Genomic DNA, 25,048 nt, shown 5'->3' with positions numbered 1-25,048 from the left:
AATGCGCTGCCTGAGGCAGTGGTGGAGATAGGTACATTGGTCAAATTCAAGAGATTACTAGATAAGCATATGGAGGAATTTAAAATAGAGGGATATGTGGGGCAAGGGGTTTGATAGTCTTAGGCAAGGTTTAAAGGTGGGCACAACATTGTGGGCTGAAGGGCCTGTATTGTGCTGTACTTTCTATGATTCTGACTTCTAGACAAAATTAACTTATGGACGTCTGTAAAAACGGAACCTGTTTGTAATTTGGAGGTGGCCTATATAAATGCATGGTTCACTACTGTTCATGAGGAATTCTGCCACCCTTGTGTGCGGCTTAAATGCAACTCCAGGCCCACAAATGTGCACATCTCTCAAGCTCCTCGGTTCAAGGCAAATTAGGCAATAAGTACAAGTACTACCAGTAATGTCCACATCCTATGAATAAGTAGATGGATTTTACATGAACCTGGTTTAGGATGGTACAATTCTGCATCTCGGTTGTGATGGAGGCATTGGTAGGGTGTTAGTGGTGTATTTTCCATGAATGAAGCTGTTGCCATATACTCAAAGTTTAAATCCCTTAAATCAAATTACTGTTTTCTGACCTGTTATTCTCTTAATGCAACTGCACAGTGATATCTTAAAAAGTAGTTTCATTTAAGTGCTGAGGGCATTTGGCTTTATCTTGTAGAGAAACGAGACTGCAGATGCTGTAGAGTTTAAAAAAAAAACTGCTGGATCACCTTAGCGAGTTAAGCAGCGTTTATGGTGGCAAGGAGAGTCGATGTTTTGGTTCAAGACCCTGCACTGGACATGACTTTTATCATGAACTTTCTGATATTCAATATTGAGCAAAAATTTCTTCCAATTAAATATTGGTATTGGTTTATTATTAAATAGACTGCTGAAGCTGGTGTTATGGTCCTAGCCACAAGCTCTGTACCCCAATATTTCTCATCCAGCCAGCTCTGATGTTGAGGCAAACTATTTGTAACCTTATTGTTCTGCTTGACGTGAAAATAAACTTCTGCCTACAAGTAATTTCCATCACCAAAACTATCTCAAAATTGCCTGATACCCTGTTTCAGCTCATTTGCTACTGGAAACACCCTCATTCTTGCCCAAGATTTGCTCATTCAAGTACCCTCCTGTCTGCCTCAACTCCAAGTTTTGTTCACTGTCATCCTTGTACTTGTAGCTAATCTAACTGCTTAAGTTATAAAGTTCTCAAAATTCAAGTATCTTCATGGCCTGGTCCCCTGTGTAATCATTTGCAGTCTTATGAACTTAAGATTTCAATGCTTCAATCTCTTGTGCATCCCTGATTTTAATCACTCCATTGCTGATGTTCTCTGAAATTCAAACCAAATTTTCAATCTTGGTATTTTTGTAATATCTGAAACAGGATTTGAACCCTATGATTAGGGAAGTGAAAAGACAGAATACACTAAAAGTAAATCTGAGAAATGGATCGAAATTGTCACTGAATGGGGTTTCGATCAGTGAATAGTAAAATAACAGTTTGAGAGGGCAGACTTCCTAAAGATTAAAAGGCAAAACCTATTTAGATGATGTTGAATTCTATCAAAAAATTGTTTAAAAATGATAAATGAGAATATTATACTAAAGCAGGATGGACAGGGGTGGTAGTGGTCTTTAACTGTAATTTATGACAGCTGAATGCTTCAGATTGTCAGGTGGTCAATGTAATTCCCATGTCCAAGATGTAGGAAAGGTTAAGTTAGCCAACTATCAACCACCTTATTTAATATTCATAGTGGGAGACTTGGGATTCCATGATTCAAATAAAATTAACAAGTGCTTAGAAATGCATGTATTTGTGTTTGATCCTTTTCTAACTAACTGACCCAGTAAAGGGAATGTGTTATCTGTGGTGGATATAAATTCTCAAAGGTTATTTCAGGAACACTTCAAATTTTTATGCTCAAGATTTAAGGAAGTAAACAGGATAGAAAGTGGGTTCATTGGAAAAATTGAATTATTCTTCAGTCTTTAACCATAATGTCCACCAGGGGTCAGTGCGTGATAGTTTTTATAGTGTAAATTGAGGCTGGAGGAGTGCACTGTATCATAATGTGAAAAGGTGCTCAGTAAAAAGTGGAAGACTAAAGAAGTAAGGGTTAATTGGGTGGGAATCTAGGTGGCAGCTGCAACTTCATGTGTTAAGTGTAAAGGGGAAAAAACTGGAATAGAAGTTGAAGGATGTGCATAAACGGGATAGAGATTTGTATACTTATTTGCAGAAAGTTCAAATGCAGGTATACAAAGACCTAAAAGACCATTATGTTTTCATAAACGGAGACATAGCAAGAAAGGCTGTAGTTTGAAATATAGAAAATAATAGAAGGCCATCTGACCATTTGAGTCTACTCTGCTGTTAATTGCAGTCATGGCTATCCTTTATCTCAGTACTATATTCCCATTCTCCCCCATACCATTTTATGCCTTTCACTGATAAAACACAAACCTCCCTGTGGACTTCTGCATGTTCCATTGCATATGTTAACCAATACTTTACCTAGTAGCTGTACGTAGCTAACTCCACTTGTGCTTTGTAAATGGAAAAAATGATTTGAGGTCATAAGGTCAAAAGTGTTTAACCTTTTAGGATTACTCCACTTGTTTTAAATTGTTAAATTGCAAGCAGTTGTTTAACTGCATATGTCTCAAATATTGTATTTATTATTTGACTTGGTGTTTTAAATTCTCCTTATGTGGTGTTTGGTTTATCATTTTCTCAACTAGTTTTAAATGGGTGAATAAATTGCTTTAGAATGAATACATATATTGACCATTTTAAACCTCAATGACAAATCAAATTATTTTCAAAGATTTTATAACTCATTACTTTCAGGGGAATTACTGTTGGATTCCACTAATTATTTGTTACTTTGAAGCTCAGATTTCTTTGCTGTAAGCGCAATTAGATTACACAATGTAGCACAGAAATCTGAACTTCAAGTTAACATTAGCAGTTTTCCGAAGGTATTTTCTGTGATCAGTGTTGTTTGCTTAACTCTAAAGATTTCATGTATTTGTAAACTTTTTATTTTAACTTTTCAGGTTTTTAAATACAAGGATTACCTTCCAAGGAAATATCAGAAAAGAAAATTAGCTATTCTATATTTGATACTGCAAAGTTTGTACAAGTCAGAAAATAGATTATAAAAAAGTGGCAACATTGAGATGGAAAACATCTTGGATACTACCCCGGAAGTCATCATAAGTGAACGTTTACGTCCTAATTTTACAGTTAATAAATCTGTGTTAGAAGGTGGATTTGCTAGCTTACCAAAAAGGAGAAACTTTAATATTTGTGAGCTAGCCAAGGAATACTTTGCTGATTCTGCTCACCAATCAAAAATTAACAGTGGAGGTAGAATCAATGAAAAGAATGGTGGATTATTGCAGCAAGTGAATGGAGAATTTCAGCAAAATTTTCACATTGAAGGTAATTGCTTATGTATTGCATTTTAAGAACTGTATTTAATTCGATATTGTAATAATGAGATGTATTACATTTGGAACTTAGGAAATAACAAAGCTTTGGTTGTGTGGTGGAGTTTGAAGGGCAGTCTTGTAAAGGTGAGAATCAAACCATCTGGATAAATTGTGTAGTTTCCAGTTGGCATTTGAGTTATGTAAATGAGAAATGTAATCTGAAAATTCAGTTTAGAAGCAACTGGAAAATGTTGGATTACTTTTCAATTTTGCATTTACAATGCTTTACACTAGCTATTCTTTTTCAATTCTGTAGAAAATGGCAGATAATCATGGGTTTTGTGAAGGACTTTGGGGTATTTTTCAACGTTTAAAGGGGCTCTACAACTGCACATTGTTATAATTCCAGAAATTTGTGATTTTGTACAAAGTTACTGATTATGCATCCCCCTCCCCACTGGTGAACTATAGCTGCAATGTTATAAGATGCATTGCAGCATTTCATAAGAGCTTTTTGATTTTTCTCAAGCCTGCAACCTCCACCCGCAAAATGGGCAATGGCAGCATTGGAACACCATCTCAGGATTTCCCTCAAGTTTTCAAATCATTACAACTTGGAACTTGTAACAGCACTGGGGAAGTGCAGATATTGTCTGCTTCATAATGGTGTATATAAAAAAAATGGTCTTGTCAGAAATTCTGATGTACTGAAAGTAAATTGGAAGTAAGTATAGTTTTAATGAGATTTATGGAATTTGCAATTATAGGCAGTTCCCAGGATAAAACTGTTCATAACCCAAACTGTTTACAAGTCAGAAATGAGCAAAAACAGTGTGAGAGAGACTATCACAGAAGTAGTGATGGGAGAGTGAGTAGGTGTGGGAAGAGTGGCCACCAGCTAGCCTCACTGATGCAGTGAGTCTGCTTGGTGCTCCCAGCTCTGCTTGGCTAGACCTAGCCCCTGATTTATTGTGGGTTGGAAGGGGTGGGGAGAAAAAGTGCTCGGAAGTGCTCCATTCCCACTTGGCAGAAGATGCCTGCAGCAGCCAGCAAATCTATCCCAATTCATCCTGCTAGTCTCCCAAGTGTTTGTTTGTAAGTACAAGATGTCCTTGAGTCGGGCATTTGTAACCTGGAGAACACCTGTAAATGGGAAAATGTTGCTCTCTTATTCCGTGTGATCTGAGTTGAATGTTATCCTTTAGTGTATGGTTCCTTGCTTTCCCTTGGAAGCAAATAACTTTTCATCAATATTTTCAGTTGTCCAGTTACTAGGGTGGTCTCTTTTTTTAGCTCAGCAGTCTAATTGCTCCTGTAAGGATCAGCAACTTTAGCTTTCTGGCCCTCTTCATCTAGTCTTGTTGACTTTTAGATGATGCATTTTGGGATTATTTTGCAGAGCAATATCCTGGCGAGAATGTTTAATTTAGCTGTTGGGGAGGGTTTAAACTAATCTGGCAGGGGGATGGAAGCCAGGATGTTAGGATACAAGATGTTAGGGTAAGGGAGGAGGTTTATAGAAACAAATCCAAGACAGTGTGCAGTGAGGATGGCAAGAAGGACAGGCAGGTGAAAAGTTGGGATAATATGCTGAACAATAGAAGTACAACAAAATCAGTAGCAGATGCTGGACTAAATGTACTATATTTAAATGCACGTAGCATTAGGAATAAGGTAGATGACCTAGTGGCACAACTACAGATTAATAAATACGACATTGTGGCAATCACCGGGTCATGGCTGATTGGGAACTAAATGTCCAGGGGGTACACAGTGTATAGAAAGGATAGGCGGGTAGGCAGAGGGGGTGGTGTGGCCATGATGGTTAGTAATGATATAAAATCAATAGAAAGGAAGGACATTGGGTCAGAAGAGGTGGAATCCTGATGGGTGGAGCTAAGAAATAGCAAGGGTAAAAGGACAATAGTAGCAGTTATATATAGGCCCCCTAATAGCAGTCAGGATGTGGACTATAAGCTGCAGTTAGAAATAGAAAAAGCGTGTCAGAGTGACAACATTAAGATAATTATGGGGGACTTTAACGTGAAGGTGGACTGGGAAATCCAGCAAGGCAGTAGATCTCAGGAGAATGAGTTTGTGGAATGTCTACGGGACGGCTTTTTGGAGCAACTTGTTGATGAGCCCACCAGGGGATCGGCTGTTTTGGATTGGGTGCTGTGTAACAAACTGGAGGTGATTAGGGAACTAAAAGTAAAGGAACCATTCGGAACTAGTGATCACAATATGATTGAATTCAGTTTCAAATTTGAGAAGGAGAAGCTGATAACTGTTGTATCGATATTTCAGTGGAACAAAGGAAATTACAGTGGCATGACAGAGGAGCTGGCCCATATTGATTGGAAGAGTAAACTAGCTGGAGGGATGGCTGAGCAGAAATGGATGGAATTTCTACAAGAAATAAGGAAAATGCAGGATAGATAAATTCCAAGAAAAAAGGTTTTGAATGGAAAAAAGGCACAAATGTGGATAACGAGAGAGGTGAAGGCTAAAATAAAAGCAAGAGGGAGGGCATACAAGGAAGCAAAAATTAGTGGGAAAACGGAAGACTGGGAAACTTTTAAAAACCTGCAGAAAGAAACTAAGAAGGTCATTAGGAAAGAAAAGATGAATTATGAAAGGAAGTTGGCAGATAACATTTGAAAGGATACTAAGGGTTTTTTAACTATATAAGGAGTAAAAGAGACACGGGTTGATATTGGACCAATCGGTAACGGTGCGGGAGAGATTATAATGGATGATAAGGAGATGGCAGAGGAACTAAATGAGTATTTTGCATCGGTCTTCACTGTGGAGGACATCAGCAATATACCGGATAGTCAGGGGTCTCAAGGAATGGAACTGAGTTCAGTTAAGATTACTAGAGAGAAGGTGCTAGGAAAACTAAATGGACTAAAGACTGATAAGTCTCCCGGACCGGATGAGGTGCATCCCCGGGTTCTGAAGGAGGTGGCTTTAGAGATTGCAGAGGCACTGGTGATAATTTTCCAGGAATCGATAGACTTCGGCGGGGTTCCGGATGACTGGAGGGTCGCAAGTGTAGTTCCGCTGTATAAGAAAGGTAGGAGGCAGCATAAAGGAAACTACAGACCTATAAGTCTGACATCTATGGTGGGAAAGTTATTAGAATCAATCCTCAGGGATGAGATTATGGAATACCTAGAGGTGCAACGCAAGATAGGTCCAAGCTAATGTGGTTTTGTGAAGGGAAGATCTGCCTAACCAACCTATTGGAGCTTTTTGAGGAAATCTCAGGCAGGGTGGATAAGGGAGAGGTGGTAGATGTTGTGTATTTAGACTTTCAAAAGGCCTTCGACAAGGTGCCACACAAGAGACTGATTAATAAGATGAGAGGTCATGGAATTACAGGTAGGATAACAGAATGGGTGGAGCATTGGCTGGTTGGCAGAAAGCAAAGGGTGGGAATAAAAGGATCCTGTTCTGGTTGGCTACCGGTTACTAGTGGTGTTCCGCAGGGGTCGGTGTTGGGGCCGCTTCTTTTTACTCTGTACATTAACGATTTGGATGATGGAGTAAATGGTTTTGTGGCTAAGTTTGCAGATGACACCAAGATAGGTGGAGGAGTAGAGAGTATTGAGGAGACAGGAAGGTTGCGGAGAGACCTAGATAGTTTAGGAGAATGGGCAAGGAAATGGCAGATGAGATTCAATGTTGAGAAATGTGCAGTTGTACACTTTGGAAACAGAAATAAACGGGCAGATTATTATCTAGAAGGGGAGAAAATTCAAAGTACAGAAGTACAGAGGGACTTGGGGGTACTCGTGCAGGATACCCTAAAGGTTAACCACTAGGTTGGATCGGTGGTAAAGAAAGCAAATGCTATGTTGGCATTGATTTCAAGAGGTATAGTGTATAAAAGTAGGGAAGTATTGATGAGGCTCTACGGGGCACTTGTGAGGCCTCATTTGGATACTGTGTACAGTTTTGGGCCCCATATCTTAGGAAGGATGTGCTGATGTTGGAGAGGGTTCAGAGGAGATTTAAGAGGATGATTCCTGGAATGAAAGGGCTTACATATGATGAGCGTTTGTCAGCTCTTGGACTGTACTCACTGGAGTACAGAAGAATGAGAGGGGACCTCATAGAAACATTTAGAATGTTGAAAGGACTGGACAGAGTAGATGTGGCCAAGCTGTTTCCCTTGGTGGGTGAGTCCAGGACCAGAGGGCACCATCTTAGAATTAGAGGGTACTGGTTTAAAACAGATGAGAAATTTCTTTAACCAGAGGGTAGTGAAATTATGGAATTTTTGCCATGTACAGCAGTGGAGGCCAGATCATTGGAGGCATTTAAGGAGGAGATAGATAGATATCTAATTAGTCAAGGTATCAAGGGATACGGGGATATGGCTGGAAATTGGGGTTAGAATAGTTTTTTTTTTGCTCATGGAGCAGACCCCCCCATTTCTCATTTCTTTTTCCTCTTTTCTTTGGAGCAGACTCAATGGGCCGAATGGCCTACTTCTGCTCCCTTGTCTTGTGATCATTCCAGGTGATTAAGAACCAGCTAGGCTTGGTGAACCACATTTGTGTTCTCTGGTGCGTGTATTTAGTTTAAATTTCACCAAAATACTTGCCTCTCTATTAAACAGATGTGCTTTGTTGTCTTGAGTCTTTTTGAATTTTTTGAAAGTTAGCAGTTTCAGGCCCCCTCTTGATTTTACTTTCCCCCTTAAGATTTCAAAATAAAGACTGATTTTATATAGGTCAAATCTTTGGTATATCCCACAGTGATTAATAGTTGGAAAACTTTGCTGTGATATAGTGGATACTAAGTGCTTTTCTTATTTTGCTAATTCTCTTTTGATACTCTTGATCTGGGCATGCAAGGAAATGCTTTCAATTCCTTGCCAAACTTATGGCCGTTACCCTCCTGCAAGTGCCATCAAGTTTGAGATACTTCCTGAATGCAAATACTAAACTTAATGGTTGGGTTTTGTCAGTAATTTGCCTGCAGCACTGTGATGGATTCCACATAAAGTATAGCTGGGATGATCTTCAAAGATTTCCAAAAGCAATGTTTTCTCACTGCTGCTAGAGGATTCCTCCTGTTGAGATTGTGCCATAAGAGTTGGGAAATGAAAGATCCTCTTCATGAAGATAAGCAAGTGAGGTTACTAATGCTAGTGATTCTGAGTAGAGGATCAGGCCAGCAAGATTTGTCCCAGAAGTTTTAGTTTTGATTTGGATTTTTTAAATTTTTGAATATTTTTAATAGTTTTTGATTGCTTTTGAATGACAGTTGGCAAAGATTTTGGGGCATGGGTTTATTAGCTATTGGGTTGCATTTCGGCTTGGTATGGCAACTGCTCTGCTGTGGGCCGACAGAACCTGCAGAGGGAGGTAAACACAGTCCAGTCCATCCCACGCTTGTCACTTCATGGTGCGTTGCTTCAGGAAGGATAGCGGTATCGTTAAGGATGCTTGCCACCCTGGCCATTCCCTTTTCTCCCTTCTACCTTCTGGGAGAATGTACATGAGCTTGAAAGCCTGGATTTCCAGACTTAAGACCAGCTTCTTCCCCACTGCTTCAAGCTTCTGAACCAATCACTTATTTCACAAGATCACAAGACAAAGGAGCAGAAGTAGGCCATTCGGCCCATTGAGTCTGCTCCATGAGCTAAACTAATATTATTCCTATCTAGCCCCAAATTCTGGTCTTATCCCCATATCCCTTGATACCTTGACTAATTAGATACCTATCTATCTCCCCCTTAAATGCCTCCAATGATCGGGCCTCCACAGCTGTACATGGCAAAAATTCCATAATTTCACTACCCTCTGGTTAAAGAAATTTCTCCTCATCTGTTTTAAACCAGTACCCTCTAATTCTAAGATGGTGCCCTCTGGTCCTGGACTCACCCACCAAGGGAAACAGCTTGGCCACATCTACTCTGTCCAGTCCTTTCAACATTCTAAACGTTTCTAAGGTCACCTCTCATTCTTCTGTACTCCAGTGAGTACAGTCCAAGAGCTGACAAACGCTCATCATATGTAAGCCCTTTCATTCCAGGAATCATCCTCGTAAATCTCCTCTGAACCCTCTCCAACATCAGTACATCATTCCAAAGATATGGGGCCCAAAACTGCACACAGTATTCCAAATGAGGCCTCACCAGTGCCCCGTAGAGCCTCATCAACACTTCCCTACTTTTATACACTATACCTCTCAAAATTAATGCTAACATAGCATTTGCTTTCCTTACCGCCGATCCAACCTGGTGGTTAACCTTTAGGGTATCCTGCACAAGTACCCACAAGTCCCTTTGTACTTCGGTACTTTGAATTTTCTCCTCTTCTAGATAATAATCTGCCCGTTTATTTCTTTTTCCAAAGTGTACCACGGTGCATTTCTCAATATTGAATCTCATCTGCCATTTCTTTGCCCATTCTCCAAAACTATCAAAGTCTCTGCAACCTTCCTGTTTCTTCAATACTTCCTACTCCTCCACCTATCTTGCTGCTGAGTACCCCTCTTGGTTATTCCATTATTGTCACTTCAGCATTTCTTTTTTGCACTACTTCAGATTGCACGACAATCTTTGTACCATTCTGCTATTCTGTTATTACCACGTATACTGTTTAATTTGAGCTTCATGCAAGCATGGAGTTTCATTGCACCCTGGTGTATATGACGACAGTAACCTGAAATCTATCTTTTTAGCTATTCGCCAGGATGGGACTTGACCTGGTTTGCCTGTGAGACAGCCTTGTGTTGTGCAATGCTTTGATAATTCTCAGGGGCTTGACACTTAAGATTAGGTTGGCATCTGTGAAGCTAAAGTCTATGCTGCTTGTGTATCAGTGAGAAATACTGCTGGTGTCAAGTTCTTGCCAATCATTTATTATTGTATCTGTCCTGGCAGACAGGAAAAGAAGAATAGGTTCTGAAGTTTCATTGTTAGTGTTTAAAAATACTTCCCAGTGTAATTTTTGGTGAAGCTGGTTATGTACAGTCTTGTATTGCTAAACAATGTTTTTGGTGATGTACGACTGTTGGTCCCATCCACCAAGGCAATTATTTTAAATTCACTTTTTGTTTTGTAGGACAAAGAGTTCAGCATCAAGCCGTTACCCCCTCAACTTCTCCATCGCTATCAACTGAGGACCTTATTGTAAGCAATTGAAGAAAGTTTCAATTGTTGATATTTGATAATGTGGATTAATTGTCAGTATTGTGAAATTATTTGTGAAAAATTTCTGAAAGTAATAGAATTATTTCACTCTTAAAATTGAGGCTGGTGCCATCTTTCAGAATCCATCCAGAATATCCCTTTCAAAAAAATCACTTTATTGCACTTAGTGGTTTATTTAATGATTTTTGTGGCTTTCATCACTGCTTCACTTATGAATTTATTCCTTTATTTCTTTCCAATGTCCTTCCTGAGTTTGCCTTTTGCTCTTTGTTCCTATTTTTATCAGTTTAATTTGAAATTATTTGTTTACTTTTTCATTTTCATATAATTCAGTAAACAAACCATTTGATTCAAGGCAAATGAGCCCAAATGTTTATAAACATGTCTTGAAAATTGGGTTGAGTGTCATGGCTTACAGTGCCTGAATATCAATCTTGGGAACCTGAAAAAAATTGGACAAAGTATTAGTGACCATTCCTTTTTGAGTTGCACCTTTCAAACTTTATTCCTTTTGTGATTTTCTGCTTTATAGTGGTTGGGCATGTTGAATGCGAAAGCAAAAGACATCTAAATCTGTTTTAGTACTTGTTTGGAATGCATGTTTTGCCCACTTTTCTTTATGCAGTACCTTATGCTTGTTAAATTTCATCAAACAACAAAGCTTCGTTTTAAACTGAAATTAGCACATTATTTTAAAATTGCAGCTAGGGCCTTGTTAGACAAATGGGATTGTTTATATGATTAGTGCAATACAAAATGTTAACCTTAGTATTAACTGTTTTGAATGTTATAAAAATATGCAGTAAGAATAACATTAATTTTATTATTCTACCAATTACTTTGTCCAGTTTGATAATTTGTCGAAAAATGATTCCTTGCAGAATTTTAGTCCTAAGAAAACATCTGCCACATCTTCACTGCTGTCTCCCATTATGCTATGCAGTTACTGTGGACTCCAAGGTAAGTTTTATTGTTGTAATGAGTGAAAATATTAATAAAAATATTAATTTGGTCTTCTCAATTCCAAGGGACTTGACTTAAATAATTTCATACCAGATTTTTTGTTAATGATTCTAAATCATTACCAGTAGGTTTGTGACTTGAATTCCTAGTCTTAGCTGAATTTGTTGACCTCTGGGAGTGAACGAAATACTGCAGCGGAAATCTAATGGCAATTCTGTAATCTATATTGAAATTGCTTGTGTTTGGCTAAAGTGCTACTTTTGTTGGGTGATTATTAAAATTCAAGAAAACACTAGCAGATGCTCAGGAAAAATATTAGGAAATTGTTGGGGTGAATTCTGTGCTGGTGTGCATGATTTCTTAAGTGCATTCAGAACCTATAATCCAGGAAGGATGCATCTGAAAAGCGACTATCTTTTTAAAAAAAAAACAGGCAGTAAAAATATTTTGGTTTTGCTGTAGTATATCAATATATTGACCATCACACGTAATCTGAATTTTCCACAGAAATCCAGTAACTGACTAGTTTGTATGACAGTTCTCCCCATGTAGACACTAGTGGGCAGTTACTCTATTGTCAACCACATTCCTGTGAAATCTTTTCCTAGTAATGGTGTTTTGTTCAGAATTTTGTATGGGATCATTTGTCCACCACGAATGACTGGCTTCATTTCATCTGAGGTTACAGCACTAACATTGGAGTGAGCTGTTAGAATTGCACTAAAATGAAATCGTAGATTGTGCTGAATTCATGATTGATTGTGCTGAATTGTTTAACAGGATGAGCAAGTGCTATCGCTGAGCAGATGCCTATATAAATATCTATATTTATATCACCTTTGATATTCATTTTGGAGCATTCCAATGAAATGGTGTGTTTCCCTAATGTAATATGAGAAAGTGTCACCAGTTTGCTCTTTGAAACAGAATGTGTTATTTATAAAGTCATACAATGCAGATTGGATCTTTTTGGCCTGACACATATTAGATTCTCCAAAAAAAACCACTGCAGTCACTCTACAAGGCTTTTTTGAAAATCTTTTCTTTCCCATTTTTGACAAAGGGTCTTCAATATGAAATGCTTTTCTTATCACAGATGTTCCCTGACCTGCTGACTGTTTCTAGCATTTTCTGTTACAATAAATTTAAAGTTGCATTTGGAATTGTATTTCAATATTTTATTTCAGATAATGTATTTGTTTACTTTTTGCCACCTGATCCTGTGGTAGTTAAAATTTGGATAAAGTTTTTTTTTGAAGGATGTTGATTGGTGGAAAGCATATGCAAGTTTTGGTGGGAAAAGCATAGGAAAGAAAGTAATAGTGAAAGGAATGAAAAGAAGCAATAATAGGTGGAAAATTACATTCCTTATGTTGAGCTTTTTGTTCTCTTGTGGATATTGGTAACTATTCAAAATATTTGTGACTTGTTTCCTCAAGGATAGTACTGCTCTGGAAAGCCATGCGGAGTCTTCATTCAGAATGATATGTGAGAGATTTAAAAACAAAATTTGCTTCAATAACAACTTGGTTTAAAAAGCATTTATATTATGAAAGATTGTTAGGCTAATAAAATTCCCTTCAGCATTTAGGCATGTTTTGGATAAAAGCAACACCAAGACAATAGATTTTGGGAGGGTTGTTGAATAGCTTGGTGCAGGTATAAGATTGTTTGAAGGACTTTAAAGTAAAAAAAAAGTTAAAATATTCTGATTATTGCAAAAGAATTTCACAGCTTCAGGCCTAGATAATTGAAGGTGGAGTTGTCTTTGGCAGTGTGAAGGCAGAAGGGAAATGCAAAATGGCAGAATCAAAAAAATGCAGATTTCTCAGTCTCTAGATTACAGAAATATAGAAGAATGAGACCAATATTGAGTTCAGAGGCATTAGTTAACTAGGAGCCAATATAGACCAGAAAGCAGAGGTCATGGGTAAAATTGACTTAATGTAGCATTGAATATGGGCAGTAGATTTAGATGGTCTAAAGTTTAAAGAATGGCTTGGCAAGCTGTAAGGTGACAAAAAATAGCTGTGATGGTTTCAGGAGTAAGACATAAGGATGATGGTTAAGGTGGGAGTCTCCTTAATGTTCATGGGGTTGGGAGCACATCTGCAACCCAAATAGGACTGAGACTGCCTAGCAATCTGAGATGTAGGTCAAGGAGGGGTTTGTGTTTCCCAGCCATGGTGGTGGTGAGAGAGCAGTGCTAATCTGTTGAAGTGTAGAACTAACCCCATCTCTTTGGGTGTTTGTTTTTGTAAAATGGCACTATTAAATGTTTAATTATATGGAATCAGTGTTTTTTTTCTGCCTTTGAACTGTGTTTCTCTTTTTTGCTAATTTATTTTAGGTTCAAATCGATGTTCACAGTGCAAGCAAGCATATTGTTCACTCAAGTGCCAGAAGATTGATTGGCCAGTCCACAGATCACTTTGTAAACCACCAAAACCACTGTATGTTAGAATGATTCAATTTCAATAATGTTACTCCTGCTTGTTCTTGACAGAGTTAAAGTTAACTTTAACACTTGAACATCTGTTTCATGGTCAGACATGCTCATCATGCATTGCAGGCAAATAAATGAGATGAGTCCATATAGCTCTTCAGAGAAGAATCTGATAAATGGGTTTTTAAAATAGAATTTCCCTGTGGTAGCAATATGTTGGCACCATCTTCAGTGGATGTGTTTTGCAGCTGCTGGAAGAACTTATGGGATGTGTATGTGTTTCAGATTTTAATAACTTGTCTATTTATTTGTCCACGGAACAAACTGATCTAGAGTGGTTGCAACCATTTGTGTTTTTTTTAAAAAAACATTTGAGATTTGTTTGAGATAAGGTCAGTCTTTTTTATTTATCTCATTTCCTACAAAGGTTGCGTGTTATGTTTAGACCAAATAATATTTAAATAAAATTGAGAGAGACATTTGAGAAGATGTTTTTCCTCCATGTTTTGTGCAAGGGTAAGCCTTGTGCTGATAAATATGCTACGTAAAATTAATAGAACTGCCATTAGAGTAAATATTATATACTTGGATTTTATTTTCTAAAAATGTCTGAAGTGACAAACTATTGGGATGGCAGGTATAGCAGTTTAATGGAACGTTTTGAGAGCTTCTAATGTTCAGTAGGAAATGAAAGCAAATATTAAATTAAATTCTGCACAGAAGTTTTTCTTTTATAATTGCTTTTACAAGTTTTTTTCATCTTGGCACTTGTGCATATTAGAATTCTAAAATACACGGTCCTCAGCTAACAGGAGAATGCATTCATTCATTACTGTTAGATTTATTTCTTCATTTAATCAAAGTACACTTTGACTAAATATGCTGTTGCAAAGCTAGCTGATGTGCTTTGTTTGCTGAGAGGAAAATATAAACCTTTGTTTTTAGTTAAAATGGTAGATGTGAGATGTGTCACGAATTAAAATCTTGATCATTCAGTATATTTTTGAAAAAAACTTACCCAACATTTTTTTGAATTTAACAGTAAGCCTGAGGACCACTTGAGGTTACCCAAAGAAAAGATGCCCATGGAATACAAGGTGATATCATTTTGTTTAATGTTTTGACTACAGAAGAATATTAAGTAGATTAATGTTTAAGCCTTCTCATGGTTGAGGAAAAAATGCTTTATTGATTGAGTCCAGAACAACTTTCAGTGTTCAGTAGCTGAAAGTCTCGCTGACCACTCTTGTGGCTGACCATAAGCTTTGTTTTATTTGACCTCAATGAGCTTTCGTTAGAATGACACGTCCACTTCCAATTCCATAACATCATTTACCTTGGTTTCTGCATCAGTCCATCTGAAGCTGTTAATTTTGCTTTTTTCACCTTCAAACACAATTGTTTCAATCCTCTTCGAGCAATTTCACTTCGTATGAACATGGTTATCCAAAATTCTGCTGCTTGCATTTTTATGTGCTGTATCTCTGCACACCTATCACCTTCATGCTAGCTCACCAGCAGTCACTTCTTCGTAGCAAATAATTGCATTTAAATCATGTCATGTCCTCTCCTTCCCAATTCTGTAATCTATAGCTCTACAAACCACTGGGATTCATTGTTATTTTCAATTCTGGCATCCTTTCCCCCTGCATCCACTACTCCCATCCCTCCCGACTACTCCCACCCCAGATCCATGGAACCATCAATGACTACTGATTCTTCAACCTTGCTTATTTTCTGCCCTTTAATATGTCCTGAGAACTTCTGTGACCAAGCTTTTAGTCACTTCCTATTTCCTTTGGCTCAGGTTTGTTTGATAGTTTCTGGGAAGTATGTTAAATCTCTCGTACATTAAACATGTTCTGTAAATATAACCTGTTGATGTAAAAATGGCAAGAACATAGAAGAATGGAAATGCTGTGATTGGGGAAAGAACATAGAACATAGCACAGTACAGGCCCTTTGGCCCACAATGTTGTGCCGACATTTTATCCTGCTCTAAGATCTATCTAACCCTTCCCTTCCACATAGCCCTCTATTTTTTCTATCATTCATGTGGCTCTCTATGAATCCCTTAAATGTCTTTAATGTATCTGCCTCCGCCACCTCTGCTGGCAGTGTGTTCCACGCACCCACCACTCCGTGTATAAAATAAAAACAAACAACAATTTACCTCTGGCATCCCCTTTGTACCTTCAATCACCTTAAAATTATGCCCCCTCATAAGCCACTTTCACCCTAGGAAAAAGTCTCTGTCCACTCGATCTATGCCTCTTATCACTTTGTACACCTCTATCAAGTCACCTCTCATCCTCCTCTCCAAAGAAAAAAGCCCTAGCTCTCTCAACCTATCCTCATAAGACATGCTCTCCAATCCAGGTAGCATCCCAGTAAATCTCCTCTGCACCTTCTCTAAAGCTTCCACAATCCTTCCTATATTGAGATAACCAGAACGGAGCACAATACTCCAAGTGTAGTCTAACCAGAGTTCTATAGAGCTGCAACATTACCTTGCAACTCTTGAACTCAATACCCTGACTAATGAAGGCCAACACACAATACGCCTTCTTAACAACCCTCTCAACCTGTGCAGCAACTTTGAGGGATCTGTGGATGTGGACGCCAAGATCCCTCTGTTCCTCTACACTACTAAGAGTCCTGCCATTAACCTTGTATCCTGCCTTCAATTTCAATCTCCCAAAGTGTATCACTTCTTACCTTTCTGGGTTGAACTCCTTCTGCCACTTCTCAAACCAGCACTGCATCCTATCAATGTGCTGTTGTAACATACAGAAAGCTTCTACACTATCCACAACACCACCAGCCTTGGTGTCATCAGCAAACTTGCTAACCCACCCTTCCACATCCTCATCCGTCATTTATAAACATCACAAAGAGTAGGGGTCCCAGAACAGATACCTGCAGAACACCACTGGTCACCGACCTCCAGGCAGAATATGCTCCATCTACAACTGCCCTCTGTCTTCTATGGGTGAGCCAATTCTGAATCCACACAGCCAAGTTTCCCTGGGTCCCATGCCTCCTGACTTTCTGAATGAGCCTTCCATGAGGAACCTTATCAAATACCTTGCTAAAAATCCACGTACACCACATCCATTGCTGTACATTCATCAATGTGCTTTGTCACATCCTCAAAGAATTCAATCATGCTCGTGAGGCACGACCTGCTGCTCACAAAGCCATGCTGACTGTCCCTAATCAGCCTATGCTTCTCCAAATGCCCATAATTCTTGTCTCTAAGAATCTTATCCCATTATTTGCCCACCACTGAAGTAAGACTCACTGGTCTGTAATTCCCAGGGTTATCCCTACTCCCCTTCTTAAAGGAACGACATTTGCCACCTGCCAATCATCTGGCACTACTCCTGTGGCCAGTGAGGATGCAAAGATCATTGCCAACGGGGTAGCAATCTCTTCCCTCGCTTTCCATAACAACCTTGGATGTATCCTGCCTGGCCCTGGTGACTTATCTATCCTAATGTTTTTCAAAAGTTCCAGCACATCCTCTTTCCTCAAGTCAATGTGCCCTAGCATATCAGCTTGTTGTATGCCATCCTCACAAATGTCAAGGTCTCTCACTGGTGTATACTGAAGCAAAGTATTCATTAAGGACCTCCCCACGCTGTTGACTCCAGGTACATGTTTCCTCTTTTATCCCTAATCGGTCGTACCCTCACTCTAGTCATCCTTCTATTCTTCATGTATGTGTAGAACACCTTGGTTTTCCTTATTCCTACCAGCCAAGGCCTTTTCATGCCCCCTTCTAGCTCTCCTAAGTCCATTTTTAAGCTCCCTCCTGGCTACCTGGTAACTCTCCAGAGCCCTGTCTGATCCATGCTTTCTGAACTTTGGGTGAGCTTCTTTCTTCCTCTTATGTCTTCTGTCTCGTCAACCATGGTTCCTTCACTCTACCATCCTTACCCTGCCTCAATGGGACAAACCTATCCAGTACCCCATGCAAGTACTCCCTAAACAACCTCCACATTTCTATTGTGCACTTCCCCAAGAACATCTGTTCCCAATTTATGCTCCCAAGTTCCTGCTAATAGCATCATAATTCCCCCTCCCCCATTGTCGGCTCCTATCCCTCTCCAAGGCTATGGGTCAAGGAGTTATGGTCACTGTCTCCAAAATGCTCTCCCACTGAGAGATCTGAAACCTGAGCAGGCTCATTGCCTAGTACCAGGTCCAATGTGACCTCTCCTCTAGTCGGTCTGTCCACATACTGTCAGGAATCCTTCCTGGATACACCTAACGATCTCTGCCTCATCTATCCCCTTTACTCTAAGGAGGTACCAATCACTATTGGGGAAGTTGAAATCGCCCATGACAACAGCCCTGTTATTTTTGCAGCTCTCCAAAATCTGCCTCCAGATCTGCTCCTCAGTGTCTCTGCTGCTATTGGGGGCTATTGGTTTATTATTGTCACTTGCGCTGAGGTACAGTGAAAAGCTTGTCTTACAAACCGATTGTACGGGTCACTTCATTACACAGTGCAGTTACATTGAGTTAGTACAAAGTGCATTGATATAGTACAAGTAAAAATAGTACAGAGTAAAGTGTCACAACTACAGAAAGAGTGCAATAAAGTGCAAGGTCACAACAAGGTAGATCGTGAGGTCATAGTCCATCTCATTATATAAGGGAACCGTTCAATAGTCTTATCACAGCAGGGTAGAAGCTGTCCTTGAGTCTGGTGATACATGCCCTCAGGCACCTGTATCTTCTACCTGATGGAAGAGGAGGGAAGAAAGAATGTCCCGGGTAGGTGGGGTCTTTGATTATGCTGGCTGCTTCAAGACAACGAGAGGTAAAGACACTCCAAGGAGGGGAAGCTGATGTCCATGATGCGCTGGGCTGTATCCACAACTCTGCAGTTTCTTGAGGTCCTGGGCAGAGCAATTGCCATACCAAGCTGTGATAGATCCAGATAAGCTGCTTTCTATGATGCATCGGTAAAAGTTGGTGAGAGTCAAAGGGGACAAACCAAATTTCTTTAGCCTCCTGAGGAAGTAGAGGTGCTGGTCAGCTTTCTTGGCCATGGCATCTACGTGATTTGACCAAGACAGGCTGTTGGTGATGTTCACTCCCAGGAACTTGAAGCTGTCAACCCTCTCGACCTCAGCACCATTGATGTAGACAGGTGCATGTACACTGCCCCCTTTCCTGAAGTCAATGACCAGAGAATGTTCCCAATAAAGTGGTCGCTCCCTTCCTGTTTCTGACTTCCACCCACACTGATTCAGTGGATGATCCCTCCAGGACGTCCTCCCTTTCTACAGCTGTGATACTGTTCCTGATCAGCAAAGCCACTCCACCACCTCTTTTACCTCCATCCTTGTCCCTTTTGAAACATCTAAACTGCAGATATCCAGGCAGCCATTCCTGCCATTGTGATGGCCAAGTCTCTGTAATGGCCACCATGTCGTAGTTCCATGTACTTACCTATGCTCTAAGTCCATCACCCTTGTTTCTGATACTACTTGCATTAAAGTAGACACACTTCAGCCCATCCAACTGACTGCAATTTTGCCCTTTCAACTGCCTGCCCTTCCTCAGTCTTTCTACATGCTGCATCTACTTGTACACTAAATGCACCAACCTCTGACCTATCACTTGGGTTCCCATCCCCCTGCTGAACAAGTTTAAACGCTCCCCAACAGCTCTGGCAAACCTGCCCACAAGAATATTGGTCCCCCTTCAGTTCAGGTGTAACCTGTCCCTTTTGTATAGGTCGTACCTTCCCCAGAAGAGATCCCAATGATCAACAAATCTGAAACCCTGCCCCCTGCACCAACTCCTCAGCCACACATTCATCTGCCAGATCAACCTATTCTTACCTTTACTGGCACAGGCAGCAATTCAGAGATTACTACCCTTGAGGTCCTGCTTTTCAGCTTCCAACCTAGCTCCCTATATTCCTTCTTCAGGACTTCATCTCTTTTCCTACCTATGTCATTGGTACCAATATGTACCACAACCTCTGGCTGTTCACCCTCCCCCTTAAGAATACTGCGGACCCGATCTGAAACGTCCCTAACCCTGCACTTGCAAGGCAACGTACCATCCAGGAGTCTCTTTCACGTCCACAGAATGTCCTGTCTGCCCCCCTTACTATTGAATCCCTTATCACTACTGTTCTCCTCTTTCCAACCCCCACGCACCATACAACCAAGCTCAATGCCAGAGACCTGGTCACTGCGGCTTTCCCCGGTAGGTCGGCCCCTCGGTATCCAAAGGGGTATACCTGTTATTCAGGGGAATGGCCACAGGGGAACTCTGTACTACCAGCCTATTCTCCTTCTCCTGACAGACACCCAGCTACCTGCCTTCTGCAGCTTAGAAATGACTTCCTCCCTGTTGCTCTTATTAACTTGTCCTCCCATAGGACCCGAAGGTCATCCAGCTGCATCTCCAGTTCCCTGATACGGTCTAAGGAGCTACAGCTGGATGTACCTCGTGCAGATGTAGCTATCAGAGAGGTCTGAGACTCTCTTTTCAAAGCTCCAACTCCCAACTCTGGCAAGGTGAAATTCACAAGCGCACACACAGACTCTCCTCTTTTCAAAGCTGATGGGTCAAATAATGGAGGGACAAATAAATGAGAAATTACAGGAGAGCCTGTAGGAGAGCAATAGTGGGTTTTTAAAAAAAGAGAAAGGAGTTGGAAATTCACAAGCAGGTGGACACAGATGAATGTGGAATTTGTTAACACTTGCACTCCAATTGAAACATGGTCTAAAGCAAATGACTTTAGTCTAAATCGATATTATATACAAGATACAGCTGTGAGATGCAAACAAATCAGGAAATGCTGCAAATTGCATAGGTTGAGTCAGAACTGAGGAGAAGGTGTGCTGCAGAGAGCAGTGCTGGGTCTGCTGTTAATCATTTATATTAATGATTTGAGTGAGAATGTAGGTGTCCTGGTTAGTAAGTTTATGGATGACACTAAAATTGGTGAGGTGCAGGTACGTAGTTCCTTGAAGGTGGTGACACAGGTAGGGTGGTGAAGAAAGTCAAAATATTGAGTATGAGTTGGTACATGTTACTGCTATATAAGGCATTGGTATGGCCACATTTTGGAGTACTGTGTACATTTCTGGTTGCCCTGCTAAAGGAAGGATGTCATTAAACTAGAGAGGATGCAAAAAAGATATGTGAACATGTTACCAGGACTGGAGGCCATGAGTTATGAGGAGAGGTTGGATGGACTAGGACATCTTTCCCTGGAACACATGAGGCTGAGGGGTGACCTTATAGAGGTCTATGAAATCATGAGGGGCATAGATAAAGTGACTAGCTGAAGTCATTTTCCTGGGGTAGGGGAGTCCAAAACTAGAGGGCATAGGTTTAAAGTGAGAGGGGAAAGACTTGAGAGGGACCCGAGGGGCAACTTTTCCACACGTGAAGGCGAGTATATGGAATGAGCTACCAGAGGAAATGGTAGAGGCAGGTATCATTATGACACTTAAAAGACATTTAAACAGTTACGTGGGTAGGAAAGGTTTAGAGGGATATGGGCCAAATGCAGGAAAATGGGACTAGCTCAGTTAGGCAACTTGGTTGGCACAGATGAGTTAGGCTGAAGGGCCTGTTTCTGTGTGGTATAGGTCTATGACTCGATAACAAGATGAATGTTACAGGTTGTTAAAACTGAGGTTCTAACTTTTTTTTGCTCTTTCGAAATGCACCCTGATTTGCTAAATGTTTCCAACACTTGATTTTGAAATATTTGCTTGGAGAAACATGTTGAAAAGCAGTTGTTTACTTGGAGTTGCAAATAACTTTGAATTTATTAAATACAAGCATAGATATATTTAGTGACAACAAAACCATCTCATTGAGAAAAAGAAATTGCTGTGACATAACTGTTAAAGAATTCTTTTGTAATAAGGAATGAGAATCAGTGGATTTCCTCCATCACTACAGAAGGCCAGGAAAGTTTCCATTTGGCTTGAATATTTTAAGATTGTCCTCGGTATGAAATTGTAATGTTTTGTTTAATCAAAACAGCAATTAGTTGGGGTTACAATGCAGTTAAAAGTAATGCAATATTGGTCATCATTCAATTAATCTATAAATTTTTAGCAGATTAAATCTTCTCTGTGCGTGAATACCAAGAAAATGGCAAAGAAAATTAAATTAAGTGACCTGAGATGCAAGGAACTGCCAAAAGAATCAAATTTGCAGGTAAAAGTTCTTCCTATTTTCCAATTGTTACTATGATTAGATTATCTTTTCTCCTGTCATCTTGCATTTCCATCTTTAAAATTAAAGATATCTTCATTTGAACCTCTTAGTTTGTTTTGCCAAGATCTGATTTCCTGTGCAAAATTTAGTTTGTTTGAGGTAAAATGATTTTGGTTTGGTGTCTGAAAAGTTCAAGAAAATCTATTGCAATGTGATCACTAAGATTATTAATGCAAAAAATAAAACTTGCATGAAGTAGAATATGATTATATAGTGAGATTAAGGCACATTGTAGAGCAGAAGAGATATTACCTGGCTCCTAATGTTTCAGGGGAGACCTGATAGAGGTTTTTTAAATTATAAGAGGCATAGATAGGGTAGGCAGTCAGAATCTTTTCCCCAGGGTAGAAATGTCAAATACCAGAAGACATGCTTTAAGTTTTGAGGGGGGAAATTTAAAGGTGATGTGAAGGGCAAGTTTTTTTACGCCAAAAGTAGTAGGTGCCTGGAATGGATTGCCAGGGTAGTAGTGGAATCAGGCAGTTTGGTGGATTTTAAGAGGCTTTTAGGTAAACATATGAATATGAAAAGAATGGAGGAGGACATTTTACAGCCTGTCCAGTGCTGTACTGTTCTATGATTGCAGGACCTCTGTCTTAAATTCTAGATTGTTCTTCCCTGGGGGGGGAAAGGACTCTGACTATCTATCAGATCTATGCTTCTCATAATTTTATCTCTTCCAATCTTTAACAGCTGTTATAACTTGATTCATTTACAAGTGGATTTTGACTGCTGGATTGCCATGAGAACTATATAGACTGGCTCTTTCCAGTCTGGGAAGATAGAATATCCAGCTCCTATTTCACTAATATCCATTTCTCATTCCCTCTCTTGGGGACTTGGTCAAATTACGGTGTTGATTTGTTACCTGTCTTCCAATTCCAGAGCAGCTTGTCACGAACCAGCAACAAAAGAAACACACTGAGCATGATTCAGTGTTAAAAACTATTTTATTAATCACTACTTATGATAATACGTAAAATAAAAGTTAAAAAAAATGTTAGTATGTTAGAATTCAAGAATGTTAAACCTCGAACGTTAACCCCAAAACTAAACTCTTCGTGTGTGTGTGTGTGACAAAGTCCAAAACTCCCAGTTCCTGAATGGTTCTTAAAGTTCAGTTCCGCAAGCCATAAGGTGAAACATGAGCAAGGGCTTCTTCAACAACCACCGTTGTCTGAAGATAAGATGTAGATGTAGAAAAACATAGAGAGAGTACATACGAAATCCAAATGTTCCACGATGGAACCCAAACGACACTCCAGTGTTTACTCGGTAGTGACTTCCTCACCCCGAAAAGCATCCGAACCGTGGTCGTCCACATACAAATACCTGTTTCCTTCTACAGGTCAGCAACAAAGTGAACTCCACCGGATTACTTCCAACTTCCATACATGGATTTCAGTGGCAAACACAGTTATTGTTTCTCATCCATCGATAGAGAAAACAAGCAGGCTGGTGTCTCTCTCCCTTCTCTCTCTCTTCCTTCTTCTTCTTACTACTTCAACAACGTCATTACGTCCTTTATCTTCTATTGACGTAAGCACGCCCCACACACACACTCTCTATCTTAAAGGGACTTTCACTGAGTCCGTAACAAGCTCCACAATTTGAGTAGAGGTAATCGTCATTTTTCAACTGACTTGTGTAAGGGAGTTGTCCAAACATGAGTGCAGTTCATTTCGTTCTGGTATCCTTGATTTCTAACTAATGATATATGTCAAAATAGTCAACAGGGGCATCTAATACCTGTGTTAGGACTTATTGAAAAGTTCTTGGTTTTTACTGCACATTTAGTTGTTTAAAACTTTTAAGTAGCATTATTACAAAGCAACATTTTTGCCTCCCTTCAGCCTTGCCCATACGAATGTGTTGATTATGGAAGGATGTATTCTAGCTGATTTATCTTGCTTTCCACTGATCCCTTTTAAGAATTCCGTGCAATTAGAACAATTAAAGCACTCTTGCATTTGAGATACTATTCTTGTCGGTTTGTGCCTATGAATTTGAAACTCAGCCAGAAATTACATGTTCTTTTAAAGTACATTTTGAGATATGGAATGATTATTGAAATTTTAATTCTTCCAGATTGTTGTTACAGAATTCAAAGACCCAAATGAGTTTTATGTGCAAATACTCACTCTGGAAAATTTTGAGGCTTTAAGAGCAATTGAATTATCACTGATGGAGGCCTTTGCCAATGTGAATAACCTGGATGACTATATGCCAGATGAAGGAGAAATATGTGCAGCAAAATTTTCAGGGGATCAGGTAAAAAAAAACTAAATCTACAGATATCAAATAGAGCCAAAACTTTTAACAGCCAAAACTAAGGCTGTTGGTTGAAAACATATATTTAACAATTGAGCTGTTTAATTGAAGTTGGTATAAAATAGTGAGGGTGAAATGATATGACAAATTTTAATTTGGTAACATTTAGGTAGTGCTGATGAAAATATTTTTGAGTGGATTAAAGCATGTTAAATTTAGTAGTGGTGTTTATGGAATTGGATTTTTGGTTGCAGAAAAGATTACAACTTGATGTTGGTGGTACTCAACTATTTTCGTTAACTTTACAGGCTAATTTCAGATTATTTGCCTATGGAACTACCACAGCCAACTGATACCATCCTTGGCTAATATTTACACTCTTTTGGTGCTTCTGCTAAGGGTAGTGCACTGTGAATTGATTCATTTTCCAGTTCAATGAAATACTATACTAACTAAATGCAAAAGGAAGTTGA

At 39.5% G+C, this 25,048-nt stretch overlaps 1 protein-coding gene across 3 annotated transcripts in view; it reads left to right on the top strand.

The window, feature by feature from the left end:
* tdrd1 (tudor domain containing 1) overlaps positions 1-25,048 on the top strand; it is a 69,993-nt gene that overhangs the window by 1,391 nt on the left and 43,554 nt on the right. For 2 of the 3 annotated variants that reach the window (XM_052027593.1, XM_052027596.1), the window contains exons 2-8: positions 3,070-3,457; positions 10,533-10,600; positions 11,503-11,581; positions 13,935-14,037; positions 15,073-15,127; positions 22,143-22,244; positions 24,393-24,575. In XM_052027593.1, the coding sequence (XP_051883553.1) occupies positions 3,193-3,457; positions 10,533-10,600; positions 11,503-11,581; positions 13,935-14,037; positions 15,073-15,127; positions 22,143-22,244; positions 24,393-24,575 (855 nt within the window). In that variant the 5' untranslated portion in view covers positions 3,070-3,192. The remainder of the gene's footprint in view (positions 1-3,069; positions 3,458-10,532; positions 10,601-11,502; positions 11,582-13,934; positions 14,038-15,072; positions 15,128-22,142; positions 22,245-24,392; positions 24,576-25,048) is intronic. The other variant, XM_052027595.1, reaches the window with a different exon arrangement.

This window comes from Pristis pectinata, chromosome 12 (assembly GCF_009764475.1).
Source record: "Pristis pectinata isolate sPriPec2 chromosome 12, sPriPec2.1.pri, whole genome shotgun sequence".
Taxonomy (NCBI): Eukaryota; Metazoa; Chordata; class Chondrichthyes; order Rhinopristiformes; family Pristidae; genus Pristis; species Pristis pectinata.
The sequence above is the reverse complement of the archived record's forward strand: the minus strand, read 5'-3'. Positions and strand labels throughout refer to the sequence as shown.